Genomic DNA, 21937 nt, shown 5'->3' with positions numbered 1-21937 from the left:
AGATGGAGAAATGCAGTGATCATTTCAGCATGCAGGAGAATGTGAGGATGTGAGATGAACATTTCTTTCACTGTTCTCTTACACTTAGGGCTTCTTTTTACAGGTCTGAATCTCTGAGTATTAAATCTGATGCAGATGTTAGAGCTAAACATGCTGGCAGTTAGTGAAGTAGTTCGTAAGTTGCGTTTTACTGTAATTTAACCACATACAGAATGAGAAAAAAGTTTTTGTCTCAGGAAATCATTTAATTAAGGATGGTGGGTAGAGAACCAACTAAAATGACTTTGAGACAGGAAGTGAAATTGCAGAAAAGACAACGCTCTCTATGTGTGTACTCTGATTTTTATATATAAAAAAAATGAGCATACAAAAAGCACTCTTACGAAGTTTTAACTTGAAGTCTTAGTGTATGTTTTGCAATGAAATGACTGTGGGTGGCTTTGACAGATGAGCATGGTGGTAAAGGCCAAGTTCTGTGATTGCAATATAAATATAGCACTTTAGCGTCTGCTGTACAAATTATATGAAGTGCCTTTTCCATTTTAACTTTCAGTTTTTCTTTTCAGCCCTTATTTTGGGGAAGAGTTTTACTTTGAGATTCCAAGAACATTCCAGTGGTTGTCCTTCTACATTTATGATAAGAGTGTTTTACAAAAAGACCTGCGTGTAGGTAAGTTCTGGGATACTGTCTACATTTTGCATAATGTTTGGTTGTTTTCAATATCTGTAGTTTCATGGATACAGTTATTAAACTGATGTGTGAGTGCATACTGCCCTTAAATATCTCTTAAGTTTGAAAAGCAGGATTTTGTTTCCATGTTTTATTATACTAAAATATGTTTATTTTTTGGGCTAATGGAATGTTTTATGGTCTTACTACGTTTTGTAAATTGTTTGTTTTTTTCTCCAACTCTGTTCTAGTAGAATATTTGAGCAGCTGTCACTATTTGTATATCTCTAAAGAATGAACTGGTTTTGCAATCGTTGAATACTTGTTAAAACTATACACATCAACTTTTTCTCTGCCAGGACAACATGTAAACCTAGTGACTTAACAGTTGCTGCAAAATCGTTTACATAGTGTAACAGAAAAATTACAGGAGGTGGATTATTTTGACTGTCTAATGGCTCTAGTTGAGCTGCTATTTGGATATAGTTGCTATAAAGCTCTTAAGTTGTCTACTGTGGATGTAGGCTTCATGTTACTTGAATTGAGGAAGGAAGTCATTTGCACCAGGATGCCAGGTAATTCGGTATAACAGCTTTCCAAATAGCAATCAGGAGAGCAGAAGGTGTCTACCTTCAATTTCCTATTTAAACATTCTTCAACACCATTACTGTTCTCTCAAACCTGTATTGTCTTATTTCCAGCCACAAGTGTGTTCTTTACTTCATGTAATCTTTTTTTAGCAATGTCCAAGATAACACATCATAAGGAGCTGAATTGGTTTTGTGTAAACTCATTCACTATTTTAATGCATCTGCTTCAGTTTGATTCATGTTTCTTGCTTCCATGAGCTTTTCATATAGCATCACCAGCTTAAAAAACAAAAAAGTTTCAAAAAAAGAGTCAGTCCTATTGAGATGAAAGTGATATTTATGTTTTTCTCTTCCTGTTCCTTCCTCAGGAAAGGTGGCAATCAAAAAAGAAGACTTGTGTAACTATACAGGGAAAGAGAACTGGTTTATGCTTCAACCTGTTGATTCTAATTCAGAGGTTCAGGTAATTATTAAATTGCACATCTATATTTTTTTTTAATTAAATATAGATAAGTATACGTAATGGTAGAAGATTTTATTGAACTGTGACAGAGGCTAGCATCTGTGTAATGAGTCAGTTTTGTCTTTCAGCTTGATTAAAAAGTAATGCATATTCGATATTTCTAAGTTGGCTGTATCGTTCTTCATGATACTCTTCAAAACTGGTAAAAGCAGTAGCTGTTTGGGAAATGTCTAACAGTATTTTGATGCCAAAAATGTTTGGTGCAAGAAGAGCCATGTGCTTGAGAAAGGTGAATGATTTAGGAAACTATGGAGTCATTTTTTATTCAGTTTTGTGTTACAAGCTGAAATGATTATGTAACATGAAGTGGTAACATCTCCAAAATGGGAGTTACTTCTTGTGCTGTGCTCATACATTTATTTTATTTTGAAATACTTTCCACATAACAACTTTCCACAATACTTTCCTGCAACAAGTAAGTTGTACTTCAGAGCTGAATTTTGTCTGTGTTTCAAGTCCTTCTGACAGGATTATTCTAGTAATATTTTAAAATTAGGTGACTCTAGAAGTTGTAGCTACTCTGTCTTTGGTTGAAGAAGAAAACAGAACAGTATTCTTGAGAATCTATTAGCCCTGTTGCTAAGATAGCCACTTAAGTCTATTTTTTTTTTTTTTGGATTTACCTGAATCTTGGACATCCTTTCTGGAATTTTCAAGAATTAAACTTGCTGACTCCTACAAAGTAAAAATAAAGTAGGGGTGGAAGAGATGGGGGATTTACAGATCAGTCATTCCATAATACCACCTTACTTGTAATAAATTTAGGATTTCTAGGATCACAGTGCAGTCCTATCGCCGAAGGTATAGACCCATCTTCCAGTCTGGTACCATAGCTCTGTACTAACACTGGTAATCTGACATGGAGGTGATTAAAAGTTCAGCAGAGTAAAAGTACTATATGCTTGAGTTCATACAAGGTCTTGGTTCATCCGTTTATAAAATAACTCCACTATCCATTTGTTTGTTTTAACTTACTTTTGCACAAGCTTTTTTTTCACTCTGTTTTGCTCTCTTTTCCTTCCCAAAATAGAGATCACAGATACTGCTCAATGAGTTGATACTGTTGTCAGCTGCCTTACCGTTTTTTTAATCAACCTTATCTAGATGATTTTTTGGTATGCTGTACAGCTTTTGCTGATGCATGAAAGTATGCCACTTAAGCTGCCTTGCTGAACAACCTGAACTAAATAAAGTGGTCCAGTTGTATTAAACTGACAAATAAACAACTGTATATTTTCATAGAATGATTTGGGTTGAAAGGGACCTTAAAGGTCATACAATTCCAACCCCTTGCCATGGACAGGGAGGCCTCCCACCAGACCAGGTTGCCCAAAGCCCAGTCCAGCCTGGCTTTAAGCACAGGGACGGGGCATCCACAGCTTCTCTGGGTAATATGTGGTAACAGTTCTAGTAGATATAACTGCATCTGGTGTAGTTATACTGATGTAAAAATGTTGTAGGCCAGATATTACCTCCCTCTTTAAAGCAAAGTTAACCTCAAGCTAAAATTTGTTCAACTTTTTTTTTTCCAAAAAGGTTGGACATTATTTCTTCAATGTGTATGGGGGGAGGGAGGCAGCCTTTCCATGGCCATTGAAAGTGTATTAAAAATTACTTTAATTTTTAGTAAGCGTCTGTTGTTTTATGTTCCTAGCTTTTTTTTGTCAGTGGTGGTTTTGCTGCTAGTAACAATAATATGAATGGATATTCATTTTGTTAAAACTTTCTGCTTTGTCCACTAGTTCTTGAGTATAAAAAGTATACATGAATGAGGGAATGCTGAGCAAATCAAGTATTTGAAAAGCTATGTGGAGCAGTATGTGTTTAGCTGCAGCTGGTGCAAACTTCTTAGCAAAACCTAAATGCTTTAAATGTTCTAAAATGCATGTTTGCCTTGTTTTGTTTTGTTAGTCTTCATATAGCTGGTTTGAAATGAGGTCATATTGTTAAACGTGCCCTTGATCTGTTCCGTTACTTGTAACGAGAGTGAAAAATCTTATATAGATTTGATCTATGTTTGTAAAATATATAAGGTCAAAATCTGTCACACACTTCCAAGGTTTTTGAAGATAAATTTGTTTGCTGTTCTCTTTCTTAATGTTGATAGGTTTTACAATTGCTGTAGTATTGTACTTCCAGTAGACTCCCCTGGCCTTCCTGTAGAATGCATAGGTTTGTTTGGAAAAATGGAGATTGAGCCTCAGTCCAGCTTGTGGATTCATAATGGCTCAGATCTGTAAACCTAGGAAAGAAGAAAGGTCGGGGTAGAGTAAACCTCAGGATGATCCGAGTCGAATAGTTTTTGTTAGGACTACAGAACTGTGGGCCAGTGCTCGGAGCTCAGTGTGGAAGGCTGCAAGATGTGGCGCACATCAGAAACACGGTATGTGTTTGTTCTAACCTAAAATGAGAAAGCTGGAAAAAAGCCAAATGGAAGCTGACAGAACCTGTATCTGGTAGGTAGAGAGGTTTGTGCAGTAAGCTCACGGAATTAACTATTGCCTATCATGCTAAATGTGGGACTGGTACATAATTTGTGGAGTATTCTGGAGTACTTTTACTTGGCGTGTGTCGTGAGGACTTGAGATTACTAAAGATGCTCTGAGTGGATAACCTGGGCTGTTTTAGTGAACTTTTGTTCAGGTTTTTTTTTTCCTTTCATACAAAAGCTCTCTAGCTTTTGGCATAGAAATTTTCTTTTGAGATGTTAGTGTGATTTGTATGACATAAAGATGATTTTTGTATTCCTACAAATTCAGCAATTCATCTGTGATGTTTTTCCATTGAGTTAGGGGAAGTGGAAGGAGTAGGACAGAGTTCAAGAGAAATACTGCAATCTAGAGTTTCTGATACTGAGGGAGGAATTGGAGAATAACTCTTAGCATTTCTGAGAATGGGAGTTACTGAGAATGTGTAGGTTAAATATAGTTGTAGCCTACCTTTTATACAATAAAAGCATGCATTTCTATCCCTTAAATTTAAAGGCGAGAAGGTTTTATGAAGAAAAACAACACTGTCAAAAAACATTTTGTGGTACACTTAAAACAGTAGTGTGATCCTGTATGTGGAATGTGGGCACAGTGCATGACTGCCTTTTGACGTATATATTTAAAGCACATTTGCCAGCCAGTTTCCACTTAAGAGCTTTAGAAAACTTTAATTTAGTATAGATACTTGTAATATTTTGTAATGCAGAAGTGATCTAAATATTAAAAAGAAAAAAACAACTGTGCAACTCAAGTGTTCTTGTGGTTCTGAATTTTAGAAACAGCTAACAGCTCTATCTTCCTCTAGGCAGTATCAGGAAAGGTAATTGTCAATCCATTTGTAAAATTAAAATGGAACCACCTTGCCTTTATACAGCACAGAGATTAACAGGTGAAAAGCCCATTTCATGGCTTTTTGTGTGCTGCTTATTGTATAAGAATGGATCATTTCTCTGCATTTCAGTCTAAAACGAATCTGTATAACCCCGCTTAAAACCCAGTTGCATACTATGTCGAAAGCTCTGATATAGATCTGCAGATCAGCTACTTTAGCAAACCATCATGCTGCTCTCTGTAGACAAAACAAAAATGTACTTGATATTCTCCATACTCGTCAGGGAAGTAATCACATAGATACAGCCATTTTACTATAGCTGTTGTGGTGCTGAGTTTTGGAGCAACTACAGTTATAAATAACGTTTCCAGGAGCAGAAAACTTTCTATTATATTTCTACTTTGTGCAAAACTTGATTTTTGAGTTGTTTTTGTTGTTGTTGTTTTTTGGGGTTTGGCTTTTTTTGTTTGTTTTTAAAGAAGAGCACGAAAGACAGTTAAGGCATTCACAAGGTCTGCATACTAGAAGTAGTTAGGCCAGTTGTTACCATAAATACTAACAAGACAACAGTGTTGTCCTTTTGCTTGTCATTCAAAAACTTCGCTGTGTAAGGCTGTCGGCATGTTTCTCAGTATACTGTTTTTATCCGATAATTCTATTTTTGTAATTGAGTTTCTCTGCTTGACAAATATTTTCTTAATGTACCTGTGTTCCAGTGCATGTAGTAACAGTTTTCAAAACACTTGGCAGGAATCCCAAAATAGTTACATTTAAGACTTCCTTATAAAAGAAACTTCACTTCTCCTCCCATGTGATGTACAGAGAGAAATACAGCCTTTGCCCCAGGGGTTTTACAATAATAACACTTCAGTTTTATGTCAAAACATACGTGCTTTAGAAACGTGTGCAAGGTCAGCTAAGGGTTTTATTTCCATTTTAGTGTTGTAGCAGCAAAACTGTAATCAAAATTATAGCTTGCTTCCTTCGAAACACTTCAAAATTGTCTTTCAGATCACTTCTCTGACTCTTGCCAAATTCATTGTTCTGTTGAACAAGAATCGTGACCGTGGACAGACCAATGTCTTCTGATGTTAGCAAATGGTTGAATCCCAAGTGTACTAAGGAGATGATGGTACAGAGGAAAGACTGCATCATGGTCTTACCTCATAGATGTGAACGCCAGCACAAACACTCAAGCAGTAAAAGGAGTAGCAGTATTGTCAAGGCAGCAGATGTTTGGAGCAAGGTTTATAGTACCAAATTTTGATCATACCAAGAAAGGTGTGTATTATGACTTGTAGTGTTTAGAGCCTTTTATTGAGTGGATAGCGTAGGCATGCCCTTGCTGAGTTCCCAAGTTAATCCATATTGTGCCATCATTTATGTTATGTTTTTTTGTTTGTTTGTTTTCTTAATACGTCTTTGTAACTGCCAAACATCACCTGACATCTCAGAAAAAGAAAAGGAGGAAACCAGCTTAAAGCTGTGCTGCAATTTGCTAGGATTTCTAGAGGATAGCCTGACCGGACTGTATTTCACAGATGTATGTTAAAGGTTACTGGCTATGGCTACCATATTACTATTGGTAACTACTATTACCAGCTGCTATTCTACTTTTCTAAATATACTTAGCTGCTTGAGATTCTAAGGTCACTTTAGAACTTTTACCTGAAATGGTCTTAAATCTACCATTCATTAGTTCAGGGGTTCATCCCGTGCATGGGACAAAAAAGCTGAGAGGGACTTCTGCTCTTGGTACTTCCTCATGTGGGAAGAAATGTTGTTTTTTTTTTGTATGTTAGATCTGTGGAGGCTTGATGCAATTTGTGTTCTGTCAGCTGTTGAGGATGGTAATGCTTCTATTAGTCGTTGTATCTCTGAGTTCAAACATACTCACAGGATATGTGCTTTAGAATAGCTGTTTGTTTGAAGTAGATATATTGGAATAACCTTAAGTGATTTTTAATTATAAACCATGTTATTGTTCTAATTACTATTAAAATAAAGCCTTTTAAAACTATTGTTTTTTTTTTTTTTTTTTTCAGGGAAAAGTTCACCTTGAATTAAAACTGAATGAGCTGATAACAGATAATGGATCTGTGTGCCAGCAACTAGTAGTACAGTAAGAAAATACATTAATCCTTAAATATTGAGTTGTCTCTTAAAGCATAATGTATTTGTCCCTTTCAATACTGAATGTCTGCATGTCCTGGTACCAGTAATGTTTTTCTTTTTTGTATGGCTTTTTCTTGGAGCCTACCTTGTTGGGGGGAAGAGTAGTAGTATTTTGTTTTGGTATGTGAAAATCTACTTCTAGATTTGCTTCAGAATGACTTTCTCATGGTTAACCATGATAGGTAAGCAGTAGTTATAGAAAAACTAAGTGACAGAGTTGCCTTTTTGGGGAAGCACAACATTGCCACATTTCAGTAAAATTTATTAGCAACAACTCAGACTTCCCACTATCAAACTTAATTTTGGCCACAAAGCGTAAAGACGTTACAGCATGCTAAAGAACCTCATAGAAATAATATTTTTTTGGTGTATGTGATTTGAAAATGGTAGAGGATACCAGACAAATGTTACCAATATTAAAGAAAAAGCACAAAATGACACATATTAGAAAATACTAACTAATCTGTAGTTTCATTGTTACTTTTAGAGCTGTGTTTAATAACTTCTGGAGTCTGAATGTACAGGTTACAGGCTTTCAGTCACAGAAAACTAAAATTCCACATGTAGTGATCATTCCATTTCTTGTTATTTGTTATTAAACAATACATTTAATGCTAGAAATTGGTAAGAAGCCAGTACAAATGCAGTACATTGTACAGTACAGTGCAGTACAATGTTTTGATGCTCAAAAAGTCTTTCTGATAAGGATATACTTTAAGATACTGGTCTCTCAAGAAACTAGTCCTCATTTTGGAAGAAGTGTGACAGCCTTCTGTGTTGCTTGCTTCTGGGAAGCTGGTTCCTTTAGTTGAAAAGTCTGGTGGAAACCAGGGACTTGCAGACACTCTGGGATTGCCAGCATTTTCTTCCAGCTCTTCTTTACGTTCTCAGCATAGGGAAGGTTCAAGGGAAAAAGCTAGAATTTAGAAAAGCAGTTTTGTATTCTATTAGTGCTTCAGGAAGAAATGAGACTTTTCTGCACTTGTCTCATAACAGGCAGTGGGATAGGCCGTGTGAAGACAAGGTACAGACAAGGGGGTTATAAAAACTACGGGATGATTAAGATGAAAAAACTCAGAAGGTAGTCAGACTCTTTTTGATCTTGTTTTTCAGCATTGTTCATTAACTTATCTAATTATTCAGAGAATGAGTTTAATTTATTTTGTTAAAGCTTCCCTGTCTGAGAATTCAGCATTAAAGAATGGTTGTATTGCGAAACTGCGAGGGGGAGGAAGTGGTATGTGGTCTTCCGTTTGTCTCCGCGGCTTTGCACTCAGATCCGTTCTGGGGGCCCGGTAGACCATGGCACTGTCAAGTTTGATAATGGCATTTTCATTATAAAGTTTAAGCCATCTTCTTTCTGAGTTACAGTCTAGGCTAAGATGAGTAGTTTAGTTGGAACAAGACCTAGCAAAATAATCCTTTGCTCTTCTGTTACTTAGCATGAAAAGGGAAGCTAGTTAGGTAACGCAGCTCAGGTAGAGAAACTGGTAATATTTAGCAGCTATTGTAGGCTGATAATTCAGTTAAGATGTGGAAACTTGTTGTATGTAGATGTTTATTTTTAACTTAAAGATAATTCTGAATGGGTTTTTACTTGTGTGGTAGGTGGCAGCTTGGATTATCAGATGTCTTGCTGCTTGAATTTTTGTATCCCTCCTGCAGCATGAGGCAGGACTCGAACAGCTTTTTCTTTGTGGACCATTCACCACCAAAAAGCTAGCTGGAGTTTTACAAACTGTTTTATTCCCTACTTAGCTTTGCTGTAGATGTCAGATTTATTATTTAATTTTTTGTATATCCGTGCACTCTAAGTTAAACTAATTTTTTTCATTTTGATTTTTGATATGATGAAGAAAAGTTGTTTTAGAAAGTTACTGTTGCAGATTGCAGTTTTGAGTAGGAAGTGGGTTACTCACCATGCCCTCTCTTAGGATCCCTTTATGACGGAGATAAATGATCAAAAGGAAGCCAGGGCACTCTCGTGGTTGCTGTACTCACCCACTCACTGGCATATGGGAGAAGATTGTGCGTTAGACACAGCAGTGTTACATCAGCACTTTTGTTTGCATCTGAGATTATGAAATGAAGAGTTCCTGCAGCTAAAAAAAAATAGTATTTTGTCAGACATGTTGATAGTCTTAAAACAACTTGCTTTATTCGAAATATATTATACAGAAATATATTCTGGATGTACATGTGAGAGAATAAGAAATAAATCTCTTGCTGGATATAGTTTTACAGGAATGGATGTGAGGGCATTTTTAAGATGCTTGGTCTTAAAGAACTGGGAGGAACTTATAGAAAACAAATGAGATTCTTTATTAGAACACATTAGCTTTTTAAAGGTCTGTTTATTTTCTAAATTTCAGAGGGTAATTAATGATATGTATATTTTGTCAGGCACCAGGCCCTGAGAAGTTACTGTATTAGTAAGTATTTTAACAAAGCTGAAAAATAGCAAGTAGCAGAGCTCTGTGAGGTTGAATAAAAAAGAGGAGTCGTGTGTATATATATATATGTATATATATATATATATAATTCTGTCCTTACCTCTTTTTGCTCTGTCCAAATCTCTGAGCAAGTTATTGGCCAAAGGAAAATAAAAAAGAAATAGCAGAAACAGTAATTCTTAAAGTATGGGCTATACTACGCGCTTTTTAGAGCCATGTTCTACTGCACTGAGAGACCATTCATTTGGACATGTAATAAGATGGGGGAGCTTTAAACATTCATCAGATATATATTTTTTTTGTTGAATGAGAGCATTCTACCTACTTGTGCTGGCTTCTTGCATAGGAAAATTTCTAATAGATTTCTACCATGTATTCCCTGGGAGTATAGAAGTTCTACAAAGATGAAAAATAGTTCAGCCCATGTTAAGATCATGTTAAGCACACAGACAGTAGCAAGTAATTAAAGGGCTGTGGTTCTGATCATTATCTGGAGTTCCACTAGTCACCCTTTTGTGGCTGAACCGAAGTAATTGGGTTAGACCTGACTAGAAGATGGATTCTTATTATTTTTGTTCTGTAGGCATGTTTGTAGAAGCTTTTTTTTTTTTGCTGGTCTTCTGAATGGGTTACATGATGATTTAAAAATGGGATGTGATTCCAGCAGGAAGCAGTTTTTAAAAGCTAAGAGTATTGACAACTGTTGAAGGTGTTAGCCTCTTACAACTAAGGCAGGAAGGAGGAAGGCTTAATTTCTCATGCTAGTATGTATACTAAAACCTTTTCTGAACAAGAAGCTGTTGGGAAAGCAATGTGTCTTTAGAAAGGTAAGTGATACTACACATGAGGAAGGGATGGTCAGTTGTCATACCAGGAATATCTCATCCTTTTTGTCTTCTACCTCCCCCACCTTCTAGTTTTTTGTGTGATTCAGATGCTTGGTAGGATCTTCCTTGACTTTATGTAAGGGAAGAATGCTTGGGGAAGGATAAATATTAATATCTTAGACTATAGTTTGCTGTATCAGCAAAGCTGTGGATAACAGTCAACCAAAAGTCCTTAAAAACTGGAAGTTTGCAGCTTTTGTTCAAGTAGACACATAACGATCTAATACAAGATACACAAGTGACTAATCTGGTCTTACTTGATACCAGGGGGGAAAAAACAAATGATGGCCAATTCTCTGAAGGTGGGAGTTTCAGAAGCCATCTAGGGCTTTCAGTTTAAGTGTTCTAAAAACACAATGTTGACATACATTCTTACCTGGTTAAAGTCAGATTAAGACTTGTCTCACATCAATGAAGTTGGCATATTGAAATAAAAGATAAAGTTCTCCTCCTCTGGTGAAAGGCTGTCTTAGGGACTACTAAGTGTGGGCTAAAACCTAAATTTACACATTTTTGTGTTGATTGGAAACTTGCTGTTAAATGTCACGCCCACAGACCATTTCTGAATTAAAATTTTGTTTTGTCTCTGACTGTAGTTGTTTCCTTTTCTAATGTGTGAATGAGGAGGGGAAAAAGATAACGCAATAGATTACCTGCTGACTCAATGCGGGCTCTTTTTTCAAAACCACAATGGCATGTATAGTAGCACATTTCAAAAATACATGTTTGCAGCTCTCCTTTCTGGGAGTCTGTAGAAAAACAAGTTTGTGACTACTGTTTGCATATTTGCTCCTGCTGAAACAGATGGTGTTTGAATGCTTTTGTGCCCAACTAAGCTTTTGGATGGTAGTGCTTTCCTTCCCTGCGTTTAGGATGACTTCAACTCTGAAAGAAACAATTTCATATGTTTACTTAGTTTCTGCACTTGGAGGACTTTAGTCGATTTGAATCGTAGAGGTACAGAGTTCCTCTCGTTATTGAGGGGATTTATTGAGGGCTGTTTCTTCCTTAAGGACTTCAGTCTTAAGAGCTGAATATGTACCAATTAGTGTCTGAAAGGTTCATATTTCCTGTATGAAACTCCTCTTACAGACCAAACTACTGAGATTTGGAGCAAGAATTAATGTAAACTGAAAGATCTCTACACGATCCTGTAACTGTCAGTCTCTGTTAGCTATTACTTAGACTACATAAAGATGTAGTTTAAAGGATAAAATGAAAGGCTTTAATGTTCCTGTCTACTTTGTCAAACTAAGGGTTTCTGGCTTTCAAATGAAAATTGCTTGTGCCAGCCTAGATGGGCAAAAGCATTTGTCAGAGCTGAAATGTTTACCATATGTTGGAAAGATTTATTATGGTCATCAGAAGAGGAATGCATACTTACTGTTGTTTTCTTACTTGATTGGTCAAAGTCGTCTTTTTCTGTCCTATAAGGTTGCAGTTCTAGCACGTTGGTGTCTGATTGTTTAGGAAAGGGCAGTATACACATGAGATTTGCTAGCTGATTCCTTAGGTAAGTAAGGGTGTTATGATATTTGCTAGCTGATAAGCTCATGGGGGTTGCACCTTTCTGTTTCTGTTAAGTCTGCTCTGAGCTTCTTCAAATCTGAACGTGTTTGGATGCTGTTTGTTTAGTAACTTTAAAAATACCTGCAATAATTCAGTCTTCTGTATTCAGCCCCTAGGGAGTAAGAATCCAGGGTGGTCCTGCTGAGCTGGTGTAATGGCTTCCTACCCTTGGTGGCTGCTTGCCTTGCACCACCTTTGCGGCTTTTGAGCTCTCTTGCATGACTGGGTTAATTCAGGTTGCTAACCTGACTGAAACTGGCTCAAAACCCAAATACCTTTCTGTAAGATTAGCAAACGAACTCATCATTGGTGCTAGGAGTAAGAGAAGTGCAAGGACCCTCCATTTTGGTGCAGTTCGGTTGACTTACGGTACTGTCAAATACCGTGTCCAAAGCAGACTCTAGGCTGTGACCGGCAAATGAAGGGATGATTGTGACCGGCCAACTTAGGGTTGGAAGGAGAGGAGATCAGGTAAATTGGGAACAAATTCCTGAGCCTGCTGGATTTGAAGAGCAGAGATTTGGGAATACTAGAAGTTGACAGGGGACTGGGGTGGTGTTTTGTGTCTTGAGCTGTTAAAACAGGGTAGGCTGTGTAAGCTAGCTACATCTTGCTTGCAACAGAGCTGGGACTTGGGCAGGAGGAGACAGGGGAAGTCTGGAACTGCCTGCCTACACAAGGAGACTGGCAGGAATATAAAATTAGCTTGAAGTGACAGATCTGCGTGATGAATCTGGAGATTCTAGTTCTGCTGCAGGGTTGTGTAGTTGTCAGAAAAATGTTTTCCAGCTTGCTGGAAATGCAAGTGCAGGTCACGTAGTGATCAGAGAAGGAGTTAGAAACTTTGTACGTAGTGAAAGCTGCTTTCTATAGCTGCTGAAGTCCATTTGCTAGAGCAATCCATGAGTTTGGTGAATGTGAGGCTGTATGAAGAGAAATTGTTGTTGTTGAAATAGTTGAATTCTGTCCAGATACATTTGACTTGATCCACCTGCTGTTGATTTCCTGTGAGAGTCACGCTGAGGCTGACTTACTCAGTTTCAGGTGCGAGTACCATGAGATATCTCTGGGAGCTACAAACATGTTACGTTTAGTATTACAAAATGCCTAATAGCTGGAAGATTAAGTCCTAGTCCTAGATCAAGTATTGATCTTGAATTAGCTACCCCAAATGACTGGAGTCTAGACAGTTTAATTTTGTCACCACTCTTCTATGTCATGTATGTGTTGGAGGAGGAATCAATTAATGCTTAGGAAACAACTGGATGTTTCAAGAACCCATTTAAATGGTGGGCTTGTAATCACTGTAGGATTCATTGTGATTCAAAAATTATTGAAATGCTGAAGGCGACATGCTTAAAAACTGGAAGAAAAATAAATGATTGTGTGGTGGCTCAGCACTAAACGTTCCCTGAACTGGCTTACACAAAGGGACTTGTTTGAGGAAAATAGCATCTGGTTTGTAATAGTGCGTGCTCCAAAGAGGGTGGAGTTCTGAGACAGCACAGGAGTGTTAATATCTGTTATTTCCCAGCTTGGGAGGGAGTTTGCAACCCTTGCTGGTTTTCTAACATTGTTTTCCTGCATACAGAAGGTGTTTACTTAGCAGTATGCAACTACTGTTGCTGCTATTCAGCTTTCTTAAACTTCATCGGCTCTCAACTGTGTTACAAACTATTGTACAACATAAAACTCCACATTACAGTATTTAGAACATGTACTTGATTATTTATGTGAACTTAGAGCAGAAAAAAATGTTTAATTTCTTTGTAAGTTACCTAGATTGTTTTTTACTAAAACGGACAGATTATGGCAACCAGAATCTACTTGTGTTGCTTCAGTTAAATTCGGGCTATACGTTATTTAAAAATTAATACTTGAAAAAGAGACAGTGAATGTAACATTTGGATCTTCTCTGTGTCTTAATTGCTTATGAAATTTTGTAATCCATTAAATGTTTCTGGACTTAATAAATACTAATATGTGCATGACTGCACCATTTTGCTAGGAAGTTTGTTTCTGCTATAACTTTACACACTGCTTTGCTTTACTTCTGTTGTTGCAGCTGTTTGTAGTTAATACATTTGGGCAGCATCCGAAGGTTAACTGGCTTGCAGGCCCAGCTTTGCTGCTACTAGTGTTGCTGCCGTGGCAATTCAGAGATTGCTAGCCTTCAGAAAGGGTCTAGAGCAAGTGTTTGTGTCCTCATGAGCATTACTTTAAAACCATCCTGTCCCCTTTGCATCAGGAATGATGGACAGCATAGCTCTGTACTTATTAATCATCAGTTTACAGCTTGCTGTATGCTTTATTGAGCTATATGCTATGTTTTTAAAAGGGCATTTTAACCCTGATCATATGTTATTGTGGAAAGAGTTCGGAAGTTACCTTTGGAACTATGTTTAAAGATAAAGCTGTTCTTTCCTTCTGTGGCTGAATAACACAGAAGGAACCAAGACATGCTAGGACTATACACTAATAGCTTTGGATGTTTAATTTTAAATAATATTTCAGGATATGACTGAATACTCAACTCAGAACCTTGTTTAGCTGAAACAAAACATTCAAACCCATTTTAATGCATTCCAAATGTAGTTGCTGCCATCATGGATGAGGCCCAGTAGCTTTTTGTGGGCCTTGAGAAATCAAATTTAAAAATTAATGTAGGCTGCAGTTTCCCCTAACATGGGGGATCATTTTACTTAGTATTTTGCCATGCATGTGTGATACTGGAATGTTTTTGTTTGAAGCAATTCCAAGATTTTTTTCCGCACAAAGCTTCTGAAGTCTGACTGTATGCCTGAGTATTGCCTTGTGTTATTATCCAGAAATCTGTAGTTAAAATCTACTTCAAAGTTTATACTGAGTAATAGGACAGGACTTTAAAAAGGTTTTAAAAAAGCAAAGATTGCTTGTGTTTTTATTTTTTTTTAAACCAAATAAATTGATCTGCTGTTTGCATTTTCATTTTTAGCATAAAGGAATGCCATGGGTTGCCTCTTATAAATGGACAGAATTGTGACCCTTACGCAACGGTCTCTCTTGTGGGTCCTTCCAGGTAACATTTTATTATAAAATAAATGAATCCAAAATTTTGTGATCTGGAAAAGAAATCCATAAGCTTTAAGCAAAACCTTTAAAATACAGGGGGGTTAAATAATATTACTTATTTTTTCGGAAAAATACTTTCTGCGTACATCACACTTTCCACTGGTACTGTATTCTCCCCATCCTCTGAAAGTTATGAATATGTTTGATCTCTTGAATGGCCAGCACTAGCCAGGAACCACTTGTCACTCAGTTTCTTCTTACCTCTTGGGTTTTGGACTGACCTCTTGATATCTGCACTGTGCTTCCTATTAGTTTTAGTCAAATTTAGTCAAATAAATATAGACAATTTCTCACTCACCTTCTGTTTCATTTTCCTTAATTTATTAGTTTCTTTGCAGCAAATGTTTGGGAATTGGGTGAGAACAAGAGGAAGAGAATAGAGGTTCTGGTGAGACCTTTCTAGTGGCAGCACCATCAGGTTGCCACATTCAAATTACTCACAGTTTAAGTCTTTTATTTTTCTTTTTTATTTTATTTTTTTGATTCAGTAATCCTGAATAGCTGGTGGGGTTTTTCATTTATGAAAATCCCTTATCAGACGTTTTCTGTCTGCAAGTCCCTGTTCAATAACATGTAACATAAGCTAGCTATCAATTGCTTTTTTGCAACCTCAAACCAAAGTTCATCCCCACTTTCTTGGGCAGTGGTGAGCTGTCACATGAGCACAGTACCAGGACGTTTACTAGTAAGCTTGCATGTGTTAGACTTTTGAAGAATGGTCTCTGAATCCACTCTAAGTGAATGGGATTTTTTTTCTCTTTGATAATGGATGATCATTTTTTTAGGTGTTGTTTTTTATTATTTTTATTTTTTACTCTTTTTATTAAGATGCCTAGGGAGAGTCCATCATTATACTTAGAAAGCATGGTGTTGTTGATTGTCAAAGGTACAATGACATCTAATTCCTGTCTGTGTCCTGTGATACAGATGGAACAGGGTGAAGGTTGGTCTTGCACAGTATTTATCCTGGTGGTATGGGAATATATGTGCAAATCTGACAAGTTCAGAAGTTAAGAATTTCCGATCTCATGCATGGGTGACTCATGTACCATGAGCAGAGTATTTATATAGCCAGAACCTCCTGAAAACAGTTGTTTGAAGGCTAGGAGACAGCTTTTCCTCTACATTCTCTGTTTTTCTTCCCCCACATTTTATATCTGTTTGCTTTATAAAGCATTTTATACTATCATAGCCTTTCACTAGCTAAATAAGACTTTATTATAAATGTTTAAAATGTAAAAACATGTAATTTTTATTTATGTAAGTCAGAAGGGACTTAAGAGTGTTCGTTTGTTTGTCCCTATGCTGTTTAACATTCAGTATTAACAGCAGTTTGTTCCAATGAAAACACTGAGCAGCTTGGTGTAAGCCTCTGTTTGTAAAGAAGTAGTGGGTATTTCCCCACCAAAAGAAAATGAGAAAAACAAAAATGGTCACTTGAACACAACTGGGAAAATAGTGCTCATAACCTGCAGGCAGTGGTAACAAAATTGCCTATAGGTTTAAGCTTGAAGTGTTTAATGAATTGTTAATATATTTTACCTTATGTGCAAGTTACACTTGTGAAATGAAATAGAAACTTGGGCTGAACAGGTGCACAGATAAGCACTTGAAATTTTAACTTCTCAGACTACATTGTGAAGATAATCATGTAAGATTTTGATTTGATCTCTAAAGTGACAAAATATTTACACTTAAATGTGTGGGCCCTTCTTGACAATAGAATGTCTTTATAATTGTGTGTTTAAGTTGTCTATGGTAAAAATTTTACCACATTGGAACAGGAATGACCAAAAGAAGACCAAAGTAAAGAAGAAAACAAGCAATCCGCAGTTTAACGAAACATTTTATTTTGAGGTAACTTTTTGTGTGGTATTCTATCTATTTTGTTCAATCCTTCAAATAGTTTTAAGCAAGCTGTGTAGTAGTTCCTAATGCAGAAAGCTCTCTTCAAGCAAATGAAAGAGCTTTTACTAACCCCTCCAATATAAGTGAGTGATATCCTTACGTTGCTGTGGACTGTCAGACAATAGCATTCCCTTTCAATTGCTATGTAAAAAGTGACTTTTCTTAATAAGCACATATGTAAAGGTAACTTGTTATCTTTAATCTTTTTATATAGCATCTGCTGCCAATAGGAGTTTTCTCAGAACTTGAACCTATCCCGTGGAATTCAACTTAAATATTTTCAAGAGCCTTCAGCTTAAAAATATGTTTATTTCCTTAATAAAATAACATAGCAATTATACCCAATACAGGCTAATTTCATGATTTGATTAAAAGAACATGTTAACCTTTTTGTTATTTGGGATTTGATTTCGGTTCCACTTGAGTTGCCCTACAATAGCCAAATAATGACTTCAAATTTTTATCTGATTTTGTTGTAATTAAAAACTACATTTGCTTGTATTGTTCACTTGAGAGTTAAAAGTAGTAGAATTTGTGCTTCAAATGTTTTCTAATTTATTGTGTTTATATAGATCCTGATTCTGCTGCGTGCCTTCAGTGAGACATTTTTCCCTACTTAAGTACAGAGTTACAAGTATAGCATGTGTTTCAGTTGACCTGCTCAAGACACTGAATGGAATTTGTTGGGAAGTCAGATACTAGGATAAAACTATGATCAAAAAACACTCCAGTAGCTTAATGACTTATGATTTACTGAAGTTAAGCTGAGAATGCGATCAGTCAAGAAATTAGAAAGTGTAACAATAAGATTGTGGTATAACTAGGGCAACAGAAGTGCACTTCTTACTTGTTTCCTTACACATTTCAAGACTAACCTTAATGCTTTCTTCTGGCTCATGCTGAAACCCAAGAAATTCTTGACAGTTTAATGTCATTTCCTTCTTGTTTTTTCCTAATAGATCTGTACTGTAGTTCCCTTAGATCTCAGCTAGCCCTTATCGGGCTCTACTGTGACCTTTTCTTGACACATTTTTTAACCTCCTTTCTGTCAAAAGGCAATTTGTTTCGTAAACTGAACGTTTTCCTTGTTTAAAAGGAATAGTAATTATTTACCAGTGTTAGACTCAAGGTTTTCTGGTTTTTGACTTGCATAATACAACAGTAAAAAGTGTGCTAATAGAAGGATTCTACTTGCAGGTAACCAGGTCCAGCAGTTATACCAAAAAGTCCCAGTTTCAGGTGGAAGAAGAAGACATTGAGAAATTGGAAGTCAGGTGAATTATGTAGATTATAAAATAATTAATTTTATTGTTATCGTAAGTTACTGTACTTCAAGACAATAAAGAAATGTTTTATTGTAGCTGTTCAAGATGTAGCTTCAGAGAATTACTGGTTAGACTTGTACTAAAGATCCTTCTAACATAGAATATTACTCAAATCTTGTAGTATTTTGTTTACTGAAGATGAGATGGTGGTGTGGTGTTTTTTTTACTTTTTTTTTTTTTTAGTTTTTTAGTTTTTAAGTAAATAGTACTAGAGTGTATCTAGTGGTCTAAACTTCCTTCCTGTGGGTAGAGAGGCATGAGGACCTCCTGTCAGTACTGTTTGGGCAGAACATTGAGTACAGAACTTGTCCTGAAGGAAAACAGCATACCTGATGTTTGCCTGTGGTTTCAAATGCAGGTAGTTGTCTTTAAAAAAAAAAAAAAAAAAAAGGCTTATTATGAGCTTCTTATGGTTTCACGTTACTTCTTAGAGAAACGTTTGTGTTGCATCTTTTCCTTGCAAATGTAAAGAATACTTCAAAGTACATTACCCCTTTTCTGCTGCTTTGCTCTTAGAGCAGGTCTGTCTGTATTTTTGCCATGCAGTTAGAACAGTTGAGAGCCCCTGTATGCAGCTTCTTCTCTTTATCGTGCTCGTGCACATACAGGCACCAGATTTGCTGAATGACAAAAAGATCTTCAAGGCTAGCATAAGTTTCCTAAAAGACATCAGAAGAATTTAGTGGTGAGATAATAGCTATTATAGAACTACCTTTGTGCATTTTTTACTACTAGCTTCATGAATATCTTAATTACTATCGTGTATATCATTATAGATGCAAATATATTTAGAAAAATAGTCATGCCCCAACAAATTTAGTAGTATTTTTTTTTGTTCTCCTTAACATCTGCTGTCTGTCAGAAATGTCAGCGAGGTAAGAAGTAATAGAAAAAAAACACAAGGTGCATGTCTGGAGTCTGTGATTCCTTTTGAGGTTGTAAACATACAAGCTTCTCTTTGGAAAAACATGCGCATGTGTCGGTGTGGCATTGCGGTGTGCCCAGTTTTAGCAATTAGAGAGGGATATGTATATAAGTTAAAAAGTTCACTTGAATTATTCAAGAAGAAATGTGGATGGTTTTGGGGGTGGAGACTGCTCAGAATACGTAAACGCTGCCAATAGTACTATCTTCTCTTTTTTTTTTTTTTTTTTTACTGATGCAAGGTCTGCAAGTCTAACTTTCACTGTTTGTTTATTCTTTATGGGTTAATAAGCCACTTGTTTGATTCCTCTTGATTTAATTAGAATGGAGTGACATTTCTAACATTTCCTGCCTGCATGCATGTGGATTAGTGCTGTAAGGCAGTTGCTGTAACTTGAAGATTTTTATTACTCGGGGGAGAAAAAAAAATGAGCAATGTTCTGATTTTCAGGGTGGACCTATGGAACAATGGAAATTTGGTACAAGACATCTTCCTAGGAGAAATTAAAGTTCCCGTGAAGGTGTTAAGAAATGATTCCTTTCAAGCATGGTGAGAAATGATGGCTCAGAAGTTAATTCTATTCTAACACGCATATTTCCCCTTGCAAAGGATATGTTTTATTCTAACTGTTCACTGAAATATGTCTTTCTGCTTGAGTTGTTGTAGTCTAGTTCATCTGAATAAGGTTAGAATTCTGTACATGCAAGGTACAAAGGGTAAGATGTCTTTCTAGAGGGTTTTCTTGCTCAATAAATTAACCTTGACAGTGGGTTCATGTACTTCTTCCCTTCTGCCAATCTGCCGACTCTCACAGAATAGTTAATGTGTTTGAGTGGAAAATGCAGGGGGTGAAGAAAGGGAGTATTGAATATAACTGTTTCAGTTTGCTGCATTTTAGTGATCTGTGTATACTTTTCAGATTAACCAGTAAACCTGAAACTTTTCAGTATTGCATTGTTTGTAATTAAATTCCTAAGTTAGCCTTCCAGAATAACTGATGAAAAGTTGATTTTAAAATAAAACTAGTAAAAAAGTATGGTGCTTTTTTTCATTGGGGAGGTTGAGGAAATATCTTCTGGAACTGACCCAGTGTCATTTCAAGAGAGCATGTGTAGAAGCTTGAAATCTGGAAGGGTAAGTTACCAAGGGGTATCAGGAGAGGCATCTGCTTATAACGTAGCAGCAACCTCTTTTCTGAAGAAAGCCTGTCTCTAAGCCCTCTACTGTCTGAAATGCCTAGCGGCAGGAAATGAGTACAGCAGATACAGTTGCCTTGAAGTGTGTAGAACATTCTGGTTTTAGTGAACCTTTCAGTACAGAGAAGAGGGTGGAGGAAGGGAAAGATGACAGCCCTCACATATCCATGAAGGAAACAAAGGAAGTAGATAAATACGAACTAAATGGAACACAGGTCTTAACCAGGAGCTGTTTGTGCTCCATATACTCACCTCAGACAGCCTCCAAGTGTCTGTCAGAGTTGAACTCTGAGTTTTAGTCCTAAACATAATAAATGTTTCTTTTTTTCAATTTTTTTTACACAGTGTATTGCAGATGCAGTCTTGTTCTGCCAGCACCCTGAGCTGATCACAAGCTGTGTAACCATATTAACATAATGACATGTCTCATTTAAAAACCTGCTAAGAGAAAATTTACATTAGCACGGACTTAATACCACATACTGTGTTCGTATAGAGCTTGGATATGGCTCATGTATAGTTAACAAAGTATTGATAGAGGGTCTTTAGCCTGCTAATACATTCTGTAGGTGTACCTTGCATGTCAACGTCCTCTTAATCCAATTATGACCTGCTTATAAAAACAGTTCTGTGATTAAAAATAACTTTTCTTAAACTATTACTAGTTCACATGAAATGCTTTGAAGTACAATGGGACCCCAAGAGATAAAGAAGTAGCACTAGTATAGTAGCACAAAGTATTGGAAAAATAAGCTCGAGTCATGCTGTCAAGCACTTCTTGTAAATTCATTGTGCTTTATATTAGCATGCCTTTGTGGGAAGTGCATGTAATTATTAAAAAAAAAAAAAAGTCTCCTGATTGTAAACATACAAATGTGAATGGTTGTAAAAGAGTATTTGAAGATAAAATTAATTTGTCGGTCTGAATGTTGGAACTATATTGTGACAGTATTTAAAAGCTGTTAAAATTTTTGTTCTGCTGCACCTCCTGTTGGAATACAATTGAACTACAACAAAAGCCAACAAAGGATTGTTTTCAATGTATTCTGTATTAAGAGTAGGAAAAGAGTACATTAAAAGTACTAAAACCTTTTAAATCTTGTTTCTTAAGAAAGCAGACTGGTAATATTATATATTTTTACTGTCTTCAGACTAGACCATTTAAATTCTTGATACTAGCTATTCCATCTGCAAGGTCAAGACACTCTAATTATAGCACAGATGTAAAACAAGAAGGTTCAACATCATTTCTAACTATTCCTGTTATCCCAGCTGAGGTACAGG

At 36.4% G+C, this 21937-nt stretch overlaps 1 protein-coding gene and 1 long non-coding RNA gene across 5 annotated transcripts in view; one reads left to right on the top strand and one right to left on the bottom strand.

The window, feature by feature from the left end:
• Nucleotides 1-21937, top strand: part of RASA2 (RAS p21 protein activator 2) — a 51168-nt gene that overhangs the window by 10799 nt on the left and 18432 nt on the right. For all 4 annotated transcript variants that reach the window (XM_083847859.1, XM_083847860.1, XM_083847861.1 and 1 more), the window contains exons 3-9: nucleotides 567-670; nucleotides 1629-1723; nucleotides 7150-7226; nucleotides 15163-15246; nucleotides 17084-17156; nucleotides 18405-18481; nucleotides 19908-20006. In XM_083847859.1, the coding sequence (XP_083703985.1) occupies nucleotides 567-670; nucleotides 1629-1723; nucleotides 7150-7226; nucleotides 15163-15246; nucleotides 17084-17156; nucleotides 18405-18481; nucleotides 19908-20006 (609 nt within the window). The remainder of the gene's footprint in view (nucleotides 1-566; nucleotides 671-1628; nucleotides 1724-7149; nucleotides 7227-15162; nucleotides 15247-17083; nucleotides 17157-18404; nucleotides 18482-19907; nucleotides 20007-21937) is intronic.
• LOC310903874 lies at nucleotides 7749-19901 on the bottom strand. Its single transcript, XR_014587885.1, has 3 exons — nucleotides 19024-19901; nucleotides 9199-9381; nucleotides 7749-8195 (listed from the first exon to the last, which is right to left on the bottom strand). It is a non-coding gene; the product is annotated as an uncharacterized lncRNA (long non-coding RNA).

Source organism: Anser anser, assembly GCF_964211835.1.
Source record: "Anser anser genome assembly, chromosome: 9".
Lineage (NCBI taxonomy): Eukaryota > Metazoa > Chordata > Aves > Anseriformes > Anatidae > Anser > Anser anser.
The sequence above is the reverse complement of the archived record's forward strand: the minus strand, read 5'-3'. Positions and strand labels throughout refer to the sequence as shown.